This window comes from Cryptomeria japonica, chromosome 1 (genome assembly GCF_030272615.1).
Source record: "Cryptomeria japonica chromosome 1, Sugi_1.0, whole genome shotgun sequence".
Classification (NCBI taxonomy): domain Eukaryota; kingdom Viridiplantae; phylum Streptophyta; class Pinopsida; order Cupressales; family Cupressaceae; genus Cryptomeria; species Cryptomeria japonica.
In genome coordinates this window covers 692,882,493-692,902,861 of record NC_081405.1, presented here as the reverse complement: position 1 = coordinate 692,902,861, position 20,369 = coordinate 692,882,493, and the positions used below count along the sequence as shown (strand labels likewise).

Below are 20,369 nucleotides of genomic sequence, written 5' to 3'. Positions count from 1 at the left end.
AAGAAGACATCAAAATGAAGCTCTCTTGAAATCCTTCCTAGGGACAGGCCCCATAAAATTTCGCCCTGGACCTTGGCCAAGGACAGGACCTATTTGGGATTTTCGCCCTGGACCCTCTGGAAAGGTCAGGAGTGAAATTTGCATTCCTGGCCAATTTAGACCTCATTTCATCATAATCTCACAACTAGCCCTTTGCCTAGCTCAAACAAGGTGAAAAATAGGAGTTTCAAAGGATTTCGCCCTGGACCCTCTGGAAGGGTCAGGAGCGAAATTCTTGCAGGCTCAAGATCTTCACAACTTGTGACCACAACTCGCTCAAATGCATGTCTAAGGATCCCTTTAACCAACATCAAGCTTGACGCAAAATTGGAGAAAAATGGAGTTTTTGAGGATTTCGCTCTGGACCCTTTGGAAGGGTCAGGAGTGAAAATCTAGTTTAGGCTCAAGTTCTATCACTCCTCCACTCTGAAATGTCTTCCAAGGCAAGAATACACTAATCTTCTCTCCACCAAGGCTTGGGAATCCATCTCCTGATCTTCATCATGAGCAATTTAGGTGAAATTGGGAATTTCGCTCTCGACCCTTTAGAAGGGTCAGGAGCGAAATTCACTCTTTAGCTCAAAATCCTTACCTCTTGGACTCAAAACCTATTGAAACACATGCCTATGGCCATCTTTAAGTCCAATTTGCCTTGATCACCGTCCTGGCCTAGCGCAAACTTGAAGGAAAAATGACATTTTGAGAATTTCGCTCTGGACCCTTTGGAAGGGTCAGGAGCGAAATTCAAGTTTTAAGCTTGATCCTTCATCTTCTTCACTCCAATCTATCTTGCAAGGCTAAATAACATTATTCCATCCTCAACCACGCCCTAAGAATCAAAGTCTTGGCCTCATACAAGGGAAAAATAGTTTATTTAAAGAATTTCGCTCTGGACCCTTTGGAAGGGTCAGGAGAGAAATTCATTCCTCGCTAGCCTTCCCTCACTCAATTCCATTCTTCTCAATTTGTTTCCCCTTGACTCCCTGTTGTGACGTATTCACACATCGCCCCATTGCAAATGGGGACCCCTTCTTTTTTGCTTTCTAGGTCTTTTAGGGTTTTGTTTGTTAGCCTTTGGAGGATGAGTGCTGTCGAGGGGATTATTGAATGGCAGGCTCTGCTTGAGCCAGGGTGAGTCCGCAGGGTCCCAGAATTAGGGTTTCCTTGAGAGTCTTCCTTAGGGCCTGGTTTTGCTCTTGTTGTTAATTGTGTCTTGCTTGGTGAGCGAGTGTCATTCTTGGAGGTCCAAGCTAGGTCAAGCTGGTGAGTGATAAAGTCTGGAATGTCATCCTGATCTTCAAATGCCTTGAAATTTGGCTAAGTCTGGAATGTCCTGATCTTGAAATTTGACAAAGTCTGGAAAACTGAAGAATCCTCCAAAACTAGATTTTGCAATATAACTTCTGGAACTCTCAAACATCCTGAAAGTATATGTGGAATATAACTTAAAGTATTCACTTATACTTAAATGTTATATTCCATAAAATGATCCTGACGGAGAGTTCAAAAAGTCAAATTTCACTCCTGACCCTTCCAAAGGGTCCAAAGCGAATTTCGCTCCTAACCCTTCCAAAAGGTCCAGAGTGAAATTCTCCATAGGACTTTCTACTTTGACCAAAACCTAGAACTAACGCATTCCCAGGCTTGAATGAAGGTAAAAAAACGCTTGTTTGAATGAAGAAATGTGAAAATGAAGTCAGGATCTTGGCCAAGATTAGGAATTTCGCTCCTGACCCTTCCAAAGGGTCCAGAGCGAAAATCTTTATAACTCTTGTTTTCCTCCTTATTTTGGCTAGGCGTTGGCTTGATGGGAGATGAATGGGTATGTTTTGCCTTGAGAGGGAGTTTGATTGATTTTGAAGAACAAGATTTTGGCCAAGAAAGGATTTTCGCTCCTGACCCTTCCAAAGGGTCCAAGGCGAAATTCCCAAAAGGCTCTTATTTTGCAATGAAGAAGGTCAAGTTTTTGACATGAATGGAAGAAGAATAGCTTGTTTTTGCCTCCTGAAGAAGTTACAACTTTGAAAAATGAGGGATTTTGCTTAAAACCTAATTTTTGCTCTTGACCCTTCCAAAGGGTCCAGAGCGAAAATCTCTATGAGGGATATTTCTTGCCTTGTTTGGTCAAATTGAGGAGTCTAAGGCATCATGAAAGGAAGAATGAGCATATTCAAACCCTTAGGCATGTTTAGAAGTCAGGAAAATGAAGGATTCTGGCCAAGAAAGGCAATTTCGCTCCTGACCCTTCCAAAGGGTCCAGAGCGAAATTCCTTATAAACACATTTTTTAGCCTTTCTTGGACATGAAATTCTATTCCTAGCACAATGAAAGATGAAATCCCACTTGGCAAAGAGGTTTCAAGGTGAAAAAGGAAGGATTTTGGTCAAGATTGAGAATTTCGCTCCTGACCCTTCCAAAGGGTCCAGAGCGAAATTCCTAAAAAACACCTATTATCTTTGCAAGGTAAAAACAATTTTTTGGTTTTTATGGCTTGAATGGGTGTGAGGAAGTGTGTTTTTGCCTTTTGAAGATGATTGAGGTTGAAAGGATGAAGGAATTGAGCCTAAGAGAGATTTTTGCTCCTGACCCTTCCAAAGGGTCCAGGGCGAAAATCCTAAAACCTATCTTTTCTTCCAAAGATTGGACTAGACCAAGCTTAGACATGGGTTTGAGAGGACTTTTGAATTGCCTTGAAGTGGAATCGGATTGCTAAAGAATGAAAATTTTGAAGCCAAGAGGGAAATTCACTCCTGACCCTTCCAGAGGGTCCAGAGCGAAATTTCCAAATTCTCCTTTTTTCTTGCAAATTTAAGACAAGATTTTGCTATTCATGACTTGGATGGGAGTGAGGCATGATGTTCCATGCCTTGGAAATGATTCGAAGATGAAAGGATGAAGGAATTGCCCTAAAACCTAAAAATCGCTCCTGACCCTTCCAAAGGGTCCAGAGCGAAAAATCCAAAACCAGTGCATTCCTTTCAAGTTTGTGCTAAGACAAGGCTAAACCAAGCTGAAAATTGCCCTTGAGACCACCTTTGAGTGGATGTTTGTTCCAAAAAATGATGATTCTAGGTCAGAGAAGGATTTTCGCTCCTGACCCTTCCAAAGGGTCCAGGGCGAAAATCTCAAAATCCCCTATTTTGCCTTGCAGGAACAAACCAAGCTTGGATTGAGTGAATGAAGAAGACCATTGCCTAGCCTTGGGAGGTGGATTGAAGACAGAATGATGGAGGAGTAAGCCTAAGCAAGGAAAATCGCTCTTGACCCTTCCAAAGGGTCCAAGGCGAAAAACATCAAAGTCACCTTTTCCTCCAAAATTCAAGTGAAACTAGGCCTGGGCTACAGTAAAAGATGCCATTTGGAATGCCTTGAAGAAATTTAGACCTTCACAAAATGAGAATTTTGAGCTCAGGAGGGAATTTCACTCCTGACCCTTCCAAAGGGTCCAGAGCGAAATTCCCAAAAATGCAATATTTCCTTCAAAGTTTTGATGAGCTAACCCAGTAATGGAGATAAATGAACCCTGGAGATTGCCTTGGAGGAGGTCAACGATCAAACTAAGGTGAATTTTGACCTAATAAGCAAAAATCGCTCCTGACCCTTCCAAAGGTTCCAAGGCAAAATTTACATTTTCACCTAATTTCCTCATGTGAAATGATAAAAGTTTGAAATGCAAGACTTTGATTAGGTCAAAACAAACATAAGCTCGCCTTCCAGGAGATTTTGGAGTCGAAAAACAAGGCATTTAGGACCTAATTTGAAAAATCGCTCCTGACCCTTCCAAAGGGTCTAGGGCGAAATTCTTGAAAACACCTATTATTCACCTTGTTTAGGCTAAGTTGAAGGCAAAATGCAAAATTGTGATGGCAAACCTAGGTTGTGAAGATTTTGATTCATGAAGCAAACTAGCCTAGATGAGAATTCAAACAAGTCTTGAAATAATTTAGGCCTTCATCACTGGCAATGGCTATGCAGCGGACAAAACGGCCCGCTCATGCCATGCCTTCCCCTTTCCATGCCCCCATGCCATACGAACCCCGTCCCTTCAAACGGTCCAATCAAACGTACATCACCGTACTGGGCTATGCGCAGGGGTATAAGTCTTGATGACCATTAAAATTTTATTTTTATTATTAACCTTTAATGTTTTAAGTTATATTGTTTTAAGTTTTACTCGTTTAACTTTTTTTTTAATTTTATTTTTATTGTTTATGTTTTAATGTTTTATTTATTTTTTCTTTTTATTGTTTTATTTTTATTAAATTATTATTTTAATAATATGTTTGGTGAATGTTTAATAAAACATAAAAACATAAACAATAAAAATAAAATTTTAAAGGAAGTTAAACAAGTAAAACTTAAAACAATATAAATTAAAACGAGGATAATAATAAAAATAAAACTTTACTGACCGTCAAGACTTATACTGTTTTTATTAACCTTGTTTTAATTTATATTGTTTTAAGTTTTACTTGCTTAACTTCTTTTAAAATTTTATTTTTATTTTTATTTTTTATCTTTTTATGTTTTATTAATCATTCACCAAAAATACATCTATCAAATCAAAAATTTTAACTTGTGTGTAATTTATATACATTCTATTGTAAATTTGAGCAAAAAGTTGTAGTTTGAATTAAATTTTTACTTATGTGAAATTTTTACTTGTGTAATTTTCCCTTAAGAATGGCATCTTTAAAGTTCAATCTTTCAATATTAAACATTCACCAAAAATACAGAATCTTCCAATATTAAACATTCACCAAAAATAAACCTATCAAATCAAATTTTGAATAAATATATTTTAAATTTTCAATCTATATAAAATATTTACATAGTTTGAATTTAATTTTTTACTTGTTTGTAATTTATATACATTCAGCAAAAAGTTATAGTTTGAATTAAATTTTCAGTTATGTGCAATTTTTACTTATGTGTAATTTTCTCTACATCTTCTAAAGTTCAATCTTCTTTTATTCTTAATATTTTTAGAATAATTAAACATATAATATATGATTATAACATTTATATAAATAAATTCAAAAATAATTATACTTATTAAGAACTTCTTACTTTTAATGTTTTTAATATGTACTTTTTAAAAATAAAATAATAATATTATTAAAATTTTAAATTAATATATGTCTTAAAAACACAATATATTATGGATGTTTTAGTTCATAATAAATATTAAAATAAATAAATACAAATTAACATTAAAAATTAAACATATGACTTATTATTAAAAAAATAAATATATAATTTAAAAATTAAACTATTATTTACGTAATGTATTTTAAAAAGTTATAAAATAATGATATTAAAATTTACATATATATTAAAATCACATAATTATATATTATAATACAATTGTATTAAAATAAATAAAAATAAAAAACTTAAATATATAACATATTATTAAAAATAATTTAATAAAAAAAAAACAATAAAAAGAAAAAATAAATAAAACATTAAAACATAAACAATAAAAATAAAATTTTAAAAAAAGTTAAACGAGTAAAACTTAAAAAAATATAACTTAAAACATTAAAGGTTAATAATAAAAATAAAATTTTAATGCTCATCAAGACTTATACCCTCCGCATAGCCCAATACGGTGATGTACGTTTGATTGGACCGTTTGAAGGGACGGGGGTCGTATGGCATGGGGGCATGGAAAAGGGAAGGCATGGCATGGGCGGGCCGTTTTGTCCGCTGCATAGCCATTGCCTTCATCACTTTGGATATTTCAGTGCCTAAGAAGCAAAGAACCTTCATTAAGCCTTGATCAAACCTTGATATTCCTCAATTTTCACTAAATTAGCCAAATTCAAGACATTTGGGGAGTCTAAATCAAGTTCACATGAATTAAGGCATTTGCAATTTAATTAATTAATTTCTAGGCCTTGAAATAATTGAAAAAATCCACTTTTGAGCTTTGGAATTAATTTAAAAATTAAAAAATTATGCTTAAGCACTCAAAAATCATTATTGTGCCTTTCCAAACAAGTCGGCCATCTTTTGAGAGCAGTTTATTTTATTTTATTCCCTATTTGCCAAGTCGGCCTTGAGGGAAATCAAAGTGAGCACCCTATATAAGGGAGGTGTATTGTAGCATATTCAAATCATTCTTTCATTATCTCTCATGCGAACTTGAAGAGCATATTTGGAGGTGCAAAATTGAGCAAGTTGGAGGATAATTTCCAGATTTTGGAAGGTGTTTGAAGGCGAACTTCCAGATTTTGAGAAGCTAGTGGAAGGCAAAGCTTTTTGAAGGCTAATTGAGGCGTAATTCATCCAAAGGAAGACCACAATTCAATCCTTATCCAGCAAAATCTGATCTACTTTCTTCATTTTTCAAGGTTCATAGTTAGGCTTTCAAAGGAGAAGGTATGAAGAATCCTTTTTGAAGTTCTTATTCAAGACTTATTTTAATTTGATAGCAATCTTTTAAAGTCAGTCTTGAAAAATCTAATTTCTATTCATAATTAATTTGAAAATTTAGAATTCTTGAATTTATTTTGTCATTTTCAAATTAATGTCTAATATGTTCCCTTGAAAGGTCTTAGATCCTATGCTATAAGATATTATACTCAAAGACTAACTTTAATCTTTTGTGTAGGCATCAAATGACGACCCCCAAAGCTGGAGGATCAACTACTTGGCAGACCCTCATCAAAGAAGATCAAGTCAAGACAAGGACGATCTCCTCCAGTCCAGCATCATTAAGGACGACCTTCTCCATCTATCTTCCAGTCCAGCATTTGAAGGAAGGCATCACCAAATTGGCATCAACCAAGTGTTTGACAAGGTGGCATCCCAGTCATCACTCCTCCATTCGGATTGGTCCACCTCAGCATGTCCAGATTCAATGTACCTGATTCATCAAGAGATGGCACTAACTTCGATGTACCTACCCGGCTATCCATTGGTCGAATATTCCAGAGAAGACATGTGTCCAAATAATGCAATTATTTCATTGGTCAGAATTAAGTTTGTTGTAACAAACCCTAATTAGGGTTTTCATTGTAAAATCTCGGCCATTGATCTCAAGTTAATCTGAGCCATTGAAATAAAAAGAGCTCCCTATATAAAGCCTTGGCTCTTCATTTGTAAAGGTTAATAGTCAGATAATAGTTAGTCAATAATAGCTAATAGTTAATAGTTAGTAATAGAGGCCAGAATAGTAGAATAGCAATTAGAGTAGATTAAGAAGAGAAGGCAAGACATTGTTGCCTTAATTGTAAAGACTTCTTTTCATTGAAGATATGGTGGAATATGTTGTTTCTTTGCAATGTGCATGGTCTCTTGTTGAATCTTCATTTTTGATGATAGATGATTAAATTCAGTGAAGAAAATTGTTGAATGCACCTGTGTGGAATCTGTCTAGTCCATACCACTAGCCTCTTACTGATGGTAAGTGCGCCCTGCGTGGTCAACTGGCATAAAATGAGCTTAATCTTAAGTCGTTACACGTCTATTGTTCATACATTATCTTGAATGGTGATCATTGTTAGATGGTGTACGATTTGAACATATTGGAAGCATCCCTTAGAAGATCGCACTGAGTTGGTGTTGAATTGTTCAACCTGATGGTGAGACCCAGCCCAATAGGACTCCACCTAGTCATTCATCCATTTTCTCGCATTCTAGGTAGTAGAGTAGACGTCCTGAACCCTGCATCTTTTGTCATTTGTTTGTCTTCCAGTTAGTTAATAGGACTTGTGATTCCAGCAAATCAGACGTTTAGGTCATTGAGTGTAAGTCCCCTTGTGATTCCAGCAAAATCACATCATACCGCGAAGAGCTTATCCACGAGTAGAGATCCTACAAAGCAGAACCTTGGAGTTGCCTCGACTGATCCTTCGGCGAGATCTTCAGCAGTCAGGAACTTTGTTCAAGAGAGGATAAGGTACCTTTTAGGTATTTTATTCTATGTTTGGTCGTGTACAAAATACACATCAACACTCCCTCAATTGGATCCATCTCTCAACTTGACAACATTTGCTTGATCCCCAGAAGGCCTAAAAGGGAAAATTCTCTCAAAATCATGGCTAGGGACAAGGACCTATCTAGGATTTCGCTCTGGACCCTTTGGAAGGGTCAGGAGCGAAATCCTTGTCCTAGCTCAAAATCTACATTTTTGGTGGCCAAAATCCATTCAAGGGCAATCTTAAGGGCTTATCTTACCTAGGTCTAGGCTTGGCTTGGCACAAATTTTGGGAGATAGGATGGGTTTTAGGATTTTCGCTTTGGACCCTTTGGAAGGGTCAAGAGCGAAAATCTTGTTTTGAGCTTATTTCTTCATTCTTTCAACCTCAATCAACTTCAAAAGGCAAGGACACACCTTCTCACTCCCATCCACGCCATAAAAACCAAAAGTTTGATTTGATCCAAGGAGAAAATGATGGATTTGAAGAATTTCGCTCTAGACCCTTTGGAAGGGTCAGGAGCGAAATTCTTGTTTTTGCTTAATTCCTTCCAATTCATTGATTACTAGCAACTCAAAGTCATTCCTAAGGACATCTCCAATCTCAACTCACTCCGATCCACACTTGACTTAGCATAAACTTGAGAGAAAAGAGAGGCTTGGAGAATTTCGCTCTTGACCCTTTGGAAGGGTCGGGAGTGAAATTCCCATTCTAGGCTTGATATTTCATCTTTTATTGCTTTCCATCATTCCCCAAGGCAAGAACATGTCTATCCTTCTACAAACATGCCTTGGACACTAAGAACTTGGCCAAACAAGGAAGAAAATGAGGTCCATGAAGATTTTCGCTCTGGACCCTTTGGAAGGGTCAGGGGTGAAAATCATGTTTTAGGCTTGATTCTTCATTTCTCCAACTCCAAACCACCTCAAGAGGCAAAGACATGTTATATCACTTCCATCCACACCATAAAAAACCAAGGACTTGACCTCCTCCAAGGGAAAAATAGGTGTTTGCAAGAATTTCGCCCTGGACCCTTTGGAAGGGTCAGGAGCGAAATTCTTGATCTTGGACAAAATCTTCACATTTTGATGCTATAGGCCAAAATTGAGGGTCAAATGAGGATTTTGCTCTGGACCCTTTGGAAGGGTCAGGAGCGAAATTCTCATTTTGAGCTAATTTCTTACTTCCTTTCTCCTTTTCATGCCTTGGACTCACTTTGTTAGGCTTCCTTCCATCATGACCATGCAAATTTGCTCTTTAAGTTGACACATAGCTCAAGATTTTGTGAAAAATAGGGTTTTATATGAATTTCGCTTTGGACCCTTTGGAAGGGTCAGGAGCGAAATTCCTATTTGGGCTCGAATCCTGACTTCATTTTCACATTTCTTCACTCCAAATAAGTGTTTTGCCTTCACAAATGCCTAGGAATGAGCTAGTTCATGGCTTAGGGCAATGTAGAGTGTCTTATAGAGGATTTCGCTCTGGACCCTTTGGAAGGGTCAGGAGCAAAATTCCTATTCTTGGCTCAATTCACCTTCAAACTGACTTGACTTTGTCTTAGACTTGATCCTAGATCCATTTCCTTCCATATCCTTGCAAATTTGCTCAACCATTCAATGACTTAGGTGAAGAATTTAGATCCTTTGTGAAATTTTGCTCTGGACCCTTTGGAAGGGTCAGGAGCGAAATTTGACATTTTAGCCTCTCCGTCGGGATTCATTTATGGAATATATACTTTAAGTTATATTCCATATATACTGTCACGATGTTTGAGAGTGGTTTCGGACCTCCAGGAGATATAATGCAAAATCTAGTTTTTGGAGGATTCTTCAATTTTCCAGACAGTCAAATTTCAGGATCAGGATGACATTCCAGACTTAGCCAAATTTCAGGATCAGGATGACATTCCAGACTTCATCACTCACCAATTTGGCTTAACTCAAACCTTCAAGTATGATATTCACTCACCAAGCCTCATTGACCTCCTCAAACAAGACACAATTAGCAACAAGAGAAAAACTTTGTCCTAAGGAAGACTTTCAAAGAAACCCTAATTTTGGGGCCCTGTGGACTCACCCTGGCTCAAGCAGAGCCTGCTATCTTAGTGATCCCTCTGGCAACACTCAGCATGCAAAGGCTAATAGACAAAACCCTAAAAGACCTAGAAAACAAACCCTAAAAAACAAAAAGTAGGGGTCCCCATTTGCAATGGGGCAATGTGTGAATACATCACAACAGGATGATGACTAGGATGCCACCTTTGCAGTTTGTGGACTGGATAGATCATCATGAAGGACTATTTATTGATACTCAACATTATCTAGCTTCAGTGATGATGATGTTGATCTTCTAACTTTGATTAACTCTTCTGAAAGTATGCTCTTGAGGGCTTCAATCATAAATGAGCAAGGTGTAGATCTCGATTTTGAAGTATTGATGTGCCTTTAGAACGAATTCTTGATGTCACCACTGCCTCCGCTTTGGAATTCCTTCTTTGTGACTCTCTGGTGATGTAAGAGTTGAGATTCCTTTTGGGCATTCTATGTTGTAGATGAAGTTTTCTTCCTTGTATGGGGATGTAGATCTTACAACCTTTCACCTTCCACTTTGCAATCATCATCCTCTCTCATCTGCAAAACAAAACAAAACAAACATGATATCAAATACATAATATATAACTTTCATAGTTCTTCTTGACTTGATATATCCCTTGATTTTATGTGATTTGCAGGTTTGATAAGAGGATTTTGAAGGAGCACTTGAAGTTGGTTTTCGCTCGTAGAGAGGAGCTCTTGAAGTTTACTCCACCTTCTGAAGTTCATGAAGTTACCCTTATCTTTTGAACTTGCTCTCTTTCATTTTCTTGAACTTCGCTCATACCCTTGGATTCTTGAACTTCGCTGATGTATCTTATTTCCTTAAGTCGCTTATGTGCATTGAATTTTGAAGTTGGCTATTCATGCTCTAATCTTGAAATTGCCCATATACCTTGACTTTTGAAGTCGCTCACCTCACTGAGATCATGAAGTTGCTAATGTAAATCATAAGGTTCAACATGAAATTCGCTCATGTGGGTGAGTTCATGAAGTTAGCTCTTATACACCATTTCATGAAGTTCTTTCATCCTCAAAATGTAAAACTTGCTCATATGCCTTGACTTATAAAGTTGAAATTCGCTCTTATACACCATTTCATGAAGTTCTTTCATCCTCAAAATGTAAAACTCGCTCCATTTCCTCAAGTCATAAAGTTCGCTCCAATTCTCAAACTCATGAAGTTCGCTCAATTTGCTCAACTCATGAAGTTCGCTCCATTTCTCCAGCTCATGAAGTTCACTTTTGTTCATCAATTCTTGAAATTTTGCTTTCTTAAGGTTGAATATGAAGTGGTGACTCAAAAGTGAATCAATTCAAGGTAAATACTCGCACATTTTCTTCACTTGGCTACTTCCAAACATGAATTTCACTGTTCCCTTCCAAGTCATGAAGTTCGCTCCAATTGCCCAAGTCATGAAGTTCGCTCCAATTGCCCAAGTCATGAAGTTCGCTCCAATTCTCCAAGTCATGAAGTTCGCTCCAAATCTTCAATTTGTGAAGTTCGCTCATGTAGGTTGATTCTTGAAGTGGATTTCAAATCAAGACTAAACTCTCATTTGCTCACTTTCGCTTACTCTCTCAACTTCAATACATAATAACATGAACAACATGAGGTCTTAGAGTGAATTTTCGCTCCGTGGGAGGAGTGCAAGAAGTTCGCTACATAAGGAGTGTTCATCAAGTGAAGTTCGTTCTTTAAAAAGAGCAACTTGAAATGACCCTCTAATTAGCAATCCTTCTTCACTCATGATTGAACTTATGATATCTAGACTTTGCAAACTTACTTACTTCACACTCATGCAAGACTATCCACCTGACTCTTGACTTTTGACCACCTATATCTCTCTAATGCAAAGGCTAATAGCTAAGGACTCCAACACTGCCTAGAAAGAAGGAAAAAAGTGGGGGTCCCCATTTACGATGGGGCGATGTGTGAATACCTCACAATAGGTCCTTTTGTCTGTGTTCTATGCAGAGAACATGAAGAGACAGTCAATCACTTGCTATTGCATTGCAAGTTCGCAAGGCATTGTTGGGAAATGGTATTGGGTTAAGATGAATTATGCTTATGTGCTTCCTAGATCTATAAAAGAGTTGTTTCAGGGATGGCGGATACCAACAATTCGATCGGCCTTTGACTGCATCTGGCAAGTATGTCCTTCGGGAAATCTGGAAGGAGTGGAATAGAAGGATTTTTCAAGGCAAAGAGGAGTCAGAAACTAGATTGTCTCAGGATTGAGAATTCGATATCAGAGTTGATGAATGCAGTCGTGGCTTCCCAAAATCCAAACAGGAGGAATTACAGTTCCACAGATTACTATATACAGAGACAATGGCCTAATTTGAAATTTCTGCCTGCTAATGGGCATCACAGGGTTGATCCTAGAAAGAGCAGGGAGGAGGTAGAATGGTCCAAACCGAATCTCAAATGGGTGAAAGTCAATTTTGATGGTGCATCGAAAGGGAACCCTGGACCATTGGGTGCTAGGTGTGTTGCTCGAGATGTTGAGGGCAACATTCTTGTTTTGGAAAGAAAAAATCTGGGGATAGGTACCAACAATGATTCTGAAGCATAGGCGGCATTGATGGTTGTGGATTTGGCAAAAAAACTAAAAGTTGAGCAGTTGCACCTAGAAGGAGATTCTCAGGTCGTCATCAACGCGATTGCCAATGGGGGTGCCCATGTGTGGAAATTGGACAAGCGGGTACACATTATTCGGAAGAAACTTGAGAGCTTCAAATTTTTCAAAGTGACCCATGTATATAGGGAGGGTAACACATTGGCGGACTCCTTATCCAAGGTGGCGGTCGAGGTGGCAGGATGAACTAGATGGAGTTGACACAGTGGCCAAGATGGTAGGTACGAAGGCAGATTGTATTGGCGACGTTATGAGTTGGCGGCATAGTGGCTGCATTTATTTCATTCAAACTTGGTGGCTTCCATGTCGATAGGGTGGTCGGCATACATCGAGCTGGAGGATTCAATCGATTTGCATTTATTTACCGCATGAGCTAAGTACGCAGGATTTATTGCCTTCTTGGGCATCGTGGATGACGCGCCATGGGGAGTTTTTTATGTATAGTGCGATCATGTACTTCATTTCCTCATGTGGTAGTGAAGCAGTTGAGTGTGGAGAAATTGAATTTGCCTACAGAAGATGGAAGCAAACTTCAGTTTGAAAGCTTCAAAACAACAAATGGAGTTTTGGAGTAAGATTACCATTGAGCGTCTGAAGATTGTTTTCACCACCGATGATCCATTTTTTGTCATTTAGGTGCGGCAGGTCCTCAGGTATGATTTTTTGCTTGCAAACCACAAATATCGCACAAACACGGATATATCATCCATGTTTTGTGCATGGGGGTTGAAATGTTCGAGCATACAAGAGGTGAAGAGAATTATGGTGAGATGTGTGAAGCCAGAATGGAGGCAAGGGTTGGACATGTTGCTAGAATGGGCAGAGTCGGGCAAAGGATTCATCACAGACTTGGGGTATTGGGTGGCCTGGCTATCCTCCGCATGTGCACCCCTTCATTCTTTGGAGGGGCATGGAGAACAGAAATGTGAGAAGACATGAAGCGGTTGAAGGGTGGCGAGCAATGAGGGATTACATTACAAATTGGGAGATTGTTCTTGCATCTGGGGTGCCATATGAGATGATGAACCTCACCAAATTGAAATTCAAGCTAGCAGATTATTGGCGGGGTGAGCTGTTAAGTTATGTTATCAAACTGAGGAATATAGTTTACTTTAATTTTATCAGAAGAGTATACAGTTTGTGCTGTATTACTATTCTAACTTCCCACAAATGTGACAAGACAGCAAGCGGATAATAGTCAACGTTCACTTTCCCTTGAAAGTATACCACTATTGATGAGTGTTGTTCAATCTGCCATGGATGTATGCTCAGATAATTATAGTAGTTTTATCTGATTAATTTAGCCTTTAATGTATTACAGTCTAACTCTTATCATAGCCGTATTCAGTGTTTCTATCATCATCGACTTGACCTCTTCAAAATGAAAACTGTATCATATTGATATATGATATTAAACGACTTCCTAAGAAGTCGTGACTCTTTACTCCAAGAGTCCCGGTGGTTTCTATCAAACCGATTCACTAATAATCAGTTAAGACTTAACTAATACACAACCCAATCAATTACCAATCAAATCGGTGACAGCATGTATGATGTTGACTGGTTATAATAAAATATCAATCGTAAGCTAATGATCGGATATATACATGTGTCTACAGTAAACTGTTTGGCAGCAATTAGCAAATAGAATAAGTAAATTTCTGAGCACATATGATGGACGGGTTTCATTATATGCAACGCACATAGTGTAGACGGGTATTATTAATCTAAATGTTCAAGGCCGAAAGGCCAATTGAACATTTAGATTGGCTCTGTCGGTTATGCTAAGGATACCGACCAAAGCTGTCATCATTAACATTAGCAATCTCAGGGTAGGCGCAGAAGCCGAATTTCGCATGGCAGACAATTGGTGGGGGGTCGAGGCTCCAGAAGGAACCAAAGGCGCGGGGAGGTAGAGCAGGTTGATGGTGGCAGGGATGAGCAAATGCAGGCTTGATGCTTTGAAATACCATCTTTTTGTTTACATTTTAATTTCGAGCATAATGTATATTTTGGTGAAATTACTGAAATTTTTGGACTGGGGCATAGATTGGGTAACTTTCATGGGTGAATGTTTGTATACTTGAATGATGGATATAGTCTGGGAAGGGTAGACGCTGGGGTTTTCAATACTACTGAGACACTCTGATGAAGATGTTTGTATTTCTGAAAAACTTTTATTTTATAATAAAAACTAAATATTTACCGACCAAAAAAAATCATTTGCTTATTCTTTAGAATAAATATTCCCCTCGAATGATGGATATAGTCTGGGAAGGGTAGATGCTGGGGTTTTCAATACTGCTGAGACACTCTGATGAAGATGTTTGTATTTCTGAAAAACTTTTATTTTATAATAAAAACTAAATATTTACCGACCAAAAAAAAATCATTCGCTTATTCTTCAAAATAAATATTCCCCTCGTGAACATGTAAGGGGCCACTGGCTAATTTCAAGGGTTGATTACTGAAGTTGAGACTTAAAAGGGCTCCAGAGGGACTCCAAAAGTTTGGTGACAACTTTTACTGAGGTAGATGATAACTACAACAGCAAAAAGCAAAAGTGAAGCACATCGGATAAGCAAGTACTCCATGGCAAAGAAAAGCTACAGAGATCTCTAGAGGCGCTAATAAAAGCTATAATGCATATGAAGGCTCAAATTTGAGCAATTCGCTTCTAAAATTTGCAAGATGGTAGTAGCGATGAGGAGGCATTAGCTTCAACCTTGTAAAGTCCTCTCAGATTAAACTTCTTCAAGGGATTTCATGTGATATCTCTCTTTCTATGTGTTTTTTTTTCTTACTTAGTTAAACTCAATAATGCATGATTAAAGAATTAACATACTATTTGTTGGGCTATTGATCTTGTAAAATGGAAAAGAAAAACATGTTAGTGGTAACATAAAACAAGTATGAGAATTGATATATAGCCAATGTAGGCATACACATGAATATGTACAGAATGTCATAATGGATATGTGGTATGGATGAAAGTAACTGAGCTGTATTAGACACCATTTTGTAGACTTGAATTATATTTTCAATAGCAAAATGCTTTAGCCAAGTGCTTCCGGATCTGATCATGTATTATGCTTAATTTCCAGCATTTTGGGACTCTCTGCTGCACGCATCCTCAAAGCAATTTGTGTCAAACAAACCACTCTCAAAGCAACATAAAACCATGTAAAAGGGAATAAAGAAAAAAACTAAAATTTGTCTATGAATCATGCATTGAAATATACAGCCTGAGTAAGAATCAATTTGTCACGATCAGATAGAATTCACCACAGGAAGGCTTCTGTACCCTTGACATATTTGACAAGGTTAGCTTTATTTCCTTAAATTAAAGGAAGAGTTTCAAGATAGAAGCATCTCTAACACAAAATCTAGAATGGAAATGGGGATTTCTTTTCCAAAAGCGGGAATTAATTAGGGTTTAGATTTTATGACGTATATTTGCATCCCACGTCAGACTAGTTTGTATGCATTAAGATTCTGAAAGTATTCAAAAACACCTGTCAATAATCCTATGAATCAAGAAAATTTATTATTTGACCAGATACAACAATATTTGTGATACCATAGATTTCCAACGCTATTTCCAGGGGCATTTCTCTGCACAAATGGTTTATAACTTATAAGAGTACAAAACCACAGATATTTTGAAAAAATCAGTTGTTCTAAAATGCCAGTCAATTGTGCGATATAAATACTTTAAATTATTGAAGATATCTTAACTCACATTCTTTTCAATGATGAAGAGCTGTGACGAAGGGCATTTGCAAACCTTGTGCCTGATGCATGACCATCTTGGTGGCAAGCTATTACCTTGCCTGATAGTTCCATTTCAATGCTACCTCAAAGAAATCCACAAAATATGCAGAAGTTGCTGATGTAAAGGATTCACAGGTTAAATAGTTTGATGAAGCGTGTATGAGTTCAAGAGTATTTACGAAATGTTGGGGTCCAGTTCTTCTTTTGACGATCAAATATAACTTTAAAGGAAATAGATATAGTCATAAAAATTAGCGCTAGAGGGAGCTATTGTGTTTTTCTCCTGTGGCTAGGGCTGCGCAGGGTAGGAGGTTTTCTGCATGTGGCATACTCAGAAATGGACACAATAGCTGGGCTTCAGTGGTGCGGCAGGAGCGTAGGAAGCTGGAGTGTACTACTGCTCCTATGTGAGGACGGAAAGATGTTGGCAGGTTTGTTTGTGAAGGCTCTTTTAACGGTGAGAGCAGGGGGTGTGTTTTGGGGCGACAAAGACAGGGGAGGCTGCCCCCAAGTGGATTCAGATCAGGAGAAGGGTGTTCAAGCTGGGGTGAGAAGAGGCGTAAGCAGGGTCGGGGTTTTTTCCTTTGGGGCCTTCTGTGGGCTCACAAAGGCACGAGCTCTCAGATGGGGTTTGCTTGAAGGGTAAGGAGTCAAAAAGTACAGAGCTTCCTATTTCCAAGCCTGTCATTATGAGTCTGTCTGGGGAGGTGGAAAATAGGAGGAACATAATGAAAGGGTTTTTGCAGCTTTAGAGCTCATTGGGTGTTTTAGAGGTCTGTGGCTGAATCTTAGTGATCTCCACAAGTGGATCTCAGTTCATTGGGAACCTATTGTAGAAGGTTGTGTTCAAATTTACCCTCACACTCAAGGGTTTTTTGTTGTTGCTTTTGAAACAGGATTCTTTCTGGCAGTAAATGGTGTTGGGAGGACAATCACTCTTTGATGCTGAAATCTTGACATCCAGCCTTTAACCCCCTCTTTGAATCCTTTGATCGGATTCCTCTGTGGGTTAGGCTGCCAAATCTCCCCATGCAGTTCTGGTTCAATTCTTGTTTCAAGGCTTTTGGGAACTCATTAGGTATTTTTTTACGGTTGATTAAGGCTCTCTAAATCTGTTGCACACTACTTTTGCTCAGCTCCTGATGGAAATGGATGTTTCAAAAGATCTTCCACCAGAGATTTTTATCAAAACCTCGAAAGGAAGTTGGCAGCAGCTCTTTGACATTGAAGGGGTTCCCTTCAGATGTAGGCAGTGTTTTATAACAGGCCATACTGCTGACCTTTAATAAAATCATCAGCTATTACCAACCAAAAAATGGAAATAGATAAGAGTCTATTTTAAGAAAATAGAGATGGAGAGGGATAATGTTCTCCAATTACAAAAATAATGAAGAAAGAAAGAAATAAAGAAACATGAAACTCATAAAAAAAATGATTATCCCAGTGAACCATGGCTTCAAAGAAATCATATAATCATAATAAAAGCTAAGTGGCCAAAATTACAAAGCTTGTATTGGAAGCAAGGTTCTCATCATCTGGGTTTTCTAATCTATTCTGAGCTTTCAATTAATGTGAGTATTGTCTTTATTTTTTAAGATTGGGAGTCTGGAATATTAAGTTGTAGTTAAGTCTAATAATCATGTACAACGAAATGGCAAGAATCAAGCAGGGGGGAGTGGGGAACTTATCTTGTTTTTCAAGAAGGGTACATCTGTGCTTTGAGAGAATATGAATTAGCAAGATGCAAGTAGTGACCGATCTACATGTCACCTAATCAATGACAACCAACTAGAATGTTGCCCAACCAATGGAGGTGAAGACCCCCTGCAATGACTCTACAAGCAGCGGTGAGCAAAATTAGAACACCCACGCTTTTGTCCTCAATAAGGGGCTCTAATGTAGAGAGGTAGGGAGGGTGGCATCCTAGCCACTATATAAGGAGCATCAATAATGATCCAAAACAAATTGAAGCTATGCTACCTATAAAGCCACTCTGTTGTCTTGAACTTAATTCGCCAAGTGCTTCTGAATCTGATCGTGTATGATCAATGATATATAATTTCCAACATTTTTGGAACTCTCTGCTAGACACATCCTCAAAGCAATTAGTGGTAAACAAACCACTCTCAAAAAAACATAAAACCAAGTAAACGGGAATAAAAAAAAAAGACTAAATCTGTGTCAATGAATAATGCATTGAAATATACAGCCTGATTAAGAACCAATTTGTCATGATCAGATAGAATTCGCCCAGGAAGGCCTCTGTATCCTCGGTATAATTGATAAGGTTAAGTTTATTTTCTTAAAATAAAGGAAGAGTTTCAAGATAGAGGCATCTCTAACACAAAATCTTGAATGGAAGTGTGGATTTCTATTCCAAAAGCGGGAATTAATTAGGGTTTGGGGTTTATGACGTATATTTGCATCCCACGACAGACTAGTGCGTAAGCATTAAAATTCTAAGAGAGTATTCAAAAATACCTGTGGATAATCCTGTGAATCAACAAAATTTATTATTTGACCGGATATAACAATATCTGTGATACCATAGATTTCCAAAGGTATTTCCAGGGGCATTTCTCTGCACCAATAGTTTATAGGAGTCAAAAACCAGGGGAAATTAAAACATCGGTTGTTCTAAAATGACGGCAAATTATGTGATGTAATGACTGTAAATCATTGAAGAAAACTTAACATACATTTTTTTCCATGATGAAGGGCTGTGACGAAGAACATTTGAAAGTCTTGTGCCTGCTGCATGACCGTCTTTGTAGAAAATTATAACCTTATCTGATAATTCCATTCTAATCCCACCTCAAATAAACCTGGAAAATATGCAGAGGTTGCTGATGCAAAGGATTCGCAGGTTATAGTATGGTGAAACAAAACCGTGTACGAGGTGCAGAGTATTTACAAAACAGTCGGGGTTCAGCTTCTATTTTTAAATGATAAATATAACTTTAAGGGAAATAAGTATAGTCTATTTTTAACTATTTTTAAAAAACTAGAGATGAAATGGGATTATGTTTTCCACTTGCGGAAAAAAAAAAGCCATTTGTCATACAAAATAGTATAATATAATTGTTTTTCAGAGAACTTTTCTGTTATAAAACAATATTGAAAAGGTAGATTAAAAGGATCGAATCAACAAATAGAAATCACGTAAAAATCTGTTTGATTTGCAGATTTTGTGTTTTGATAAGTGTTGTTTTGTATGGAGAACAGATGACTCCATATACAACTCTTATACATAAACAAACAAACAAAAAAAAATTACAAATGAACCATGGTTCTAAAGAAATTACATAATCGTAATAAAATCTAAAATTATAAAGCTTCTATTGGAAGCAAGTTTCCATCATTTGGCTTCCCCCACTTTCTATTATGAACTTTTAATTAATGTGAGCATTATATATATGAGTTCAGAATTTTAAGTTGAGGTTAAGTTTGATAATCATCATCTATATTGAAATAGCAAGAATCAAGCAAGGGAATTTATTGTGTCTTTTAAAAGGGGTTCACCTATATTTTGAGAGGATGTGGATGAGCAAGGCGCAAGTGGTGGCCAAAATATGTGTCGTCTAATCAATAGTGAGCAAAATTAGAGTGCTCATACTTTTGTCCTCAATAAAGGGATTTAGTGTAGGGAGGTGGGGAGGACAGCTCCTAGCCACTATATAAGGTGTGTTCTACAATTTTCCAAAACAATTGAAGGTATGCCAACCATAAGGCCACCTTGTTGGCCTAAACTTAATTCTATTTTGGTACATTAAACACCACCAATGATTTGGTGTGAGAAGAAAAAATGGAATCAACATAATATGAGCAAAATAGAACAACAATTCTAACTTTTCAAATTGCAAAAAGAATCTCCAATCTAAAAGCATGAGAAT

At 37.5% G+C, this 20,369-nt stretch overlaps 1 protein-coding gene across 1 annotated transcript in view; it reads right to left on the bottom strand.

Moving 5' to 3' along the window:
- The window catches only part of LOC131063788 (uncharacterized), a 32,542-nt gene extending 13,115 nt beyond the window's left edge, over positions 1-19,427 (bottom strand). The window contains exons 1-2 of the mRNA XM_057997720.2: positions 19,176-19,427; positions 18,958-19,057 (exon numbers count right to left, since the gene is read on the bottom strand). Coding sequence (XP_057853703.2) covers positions 18,958-19,057; positions 19,176-19,279 — 204 coding nt within the window. The 5' untranslated portion in view covers positions 19,280-19,427. The remainder of the gene's footprint in view (positions 1-18,957; positions 19,058-19,175) is intronic.
- Positions 19,428-20,369: the final 942 nt, after the last annotated feature.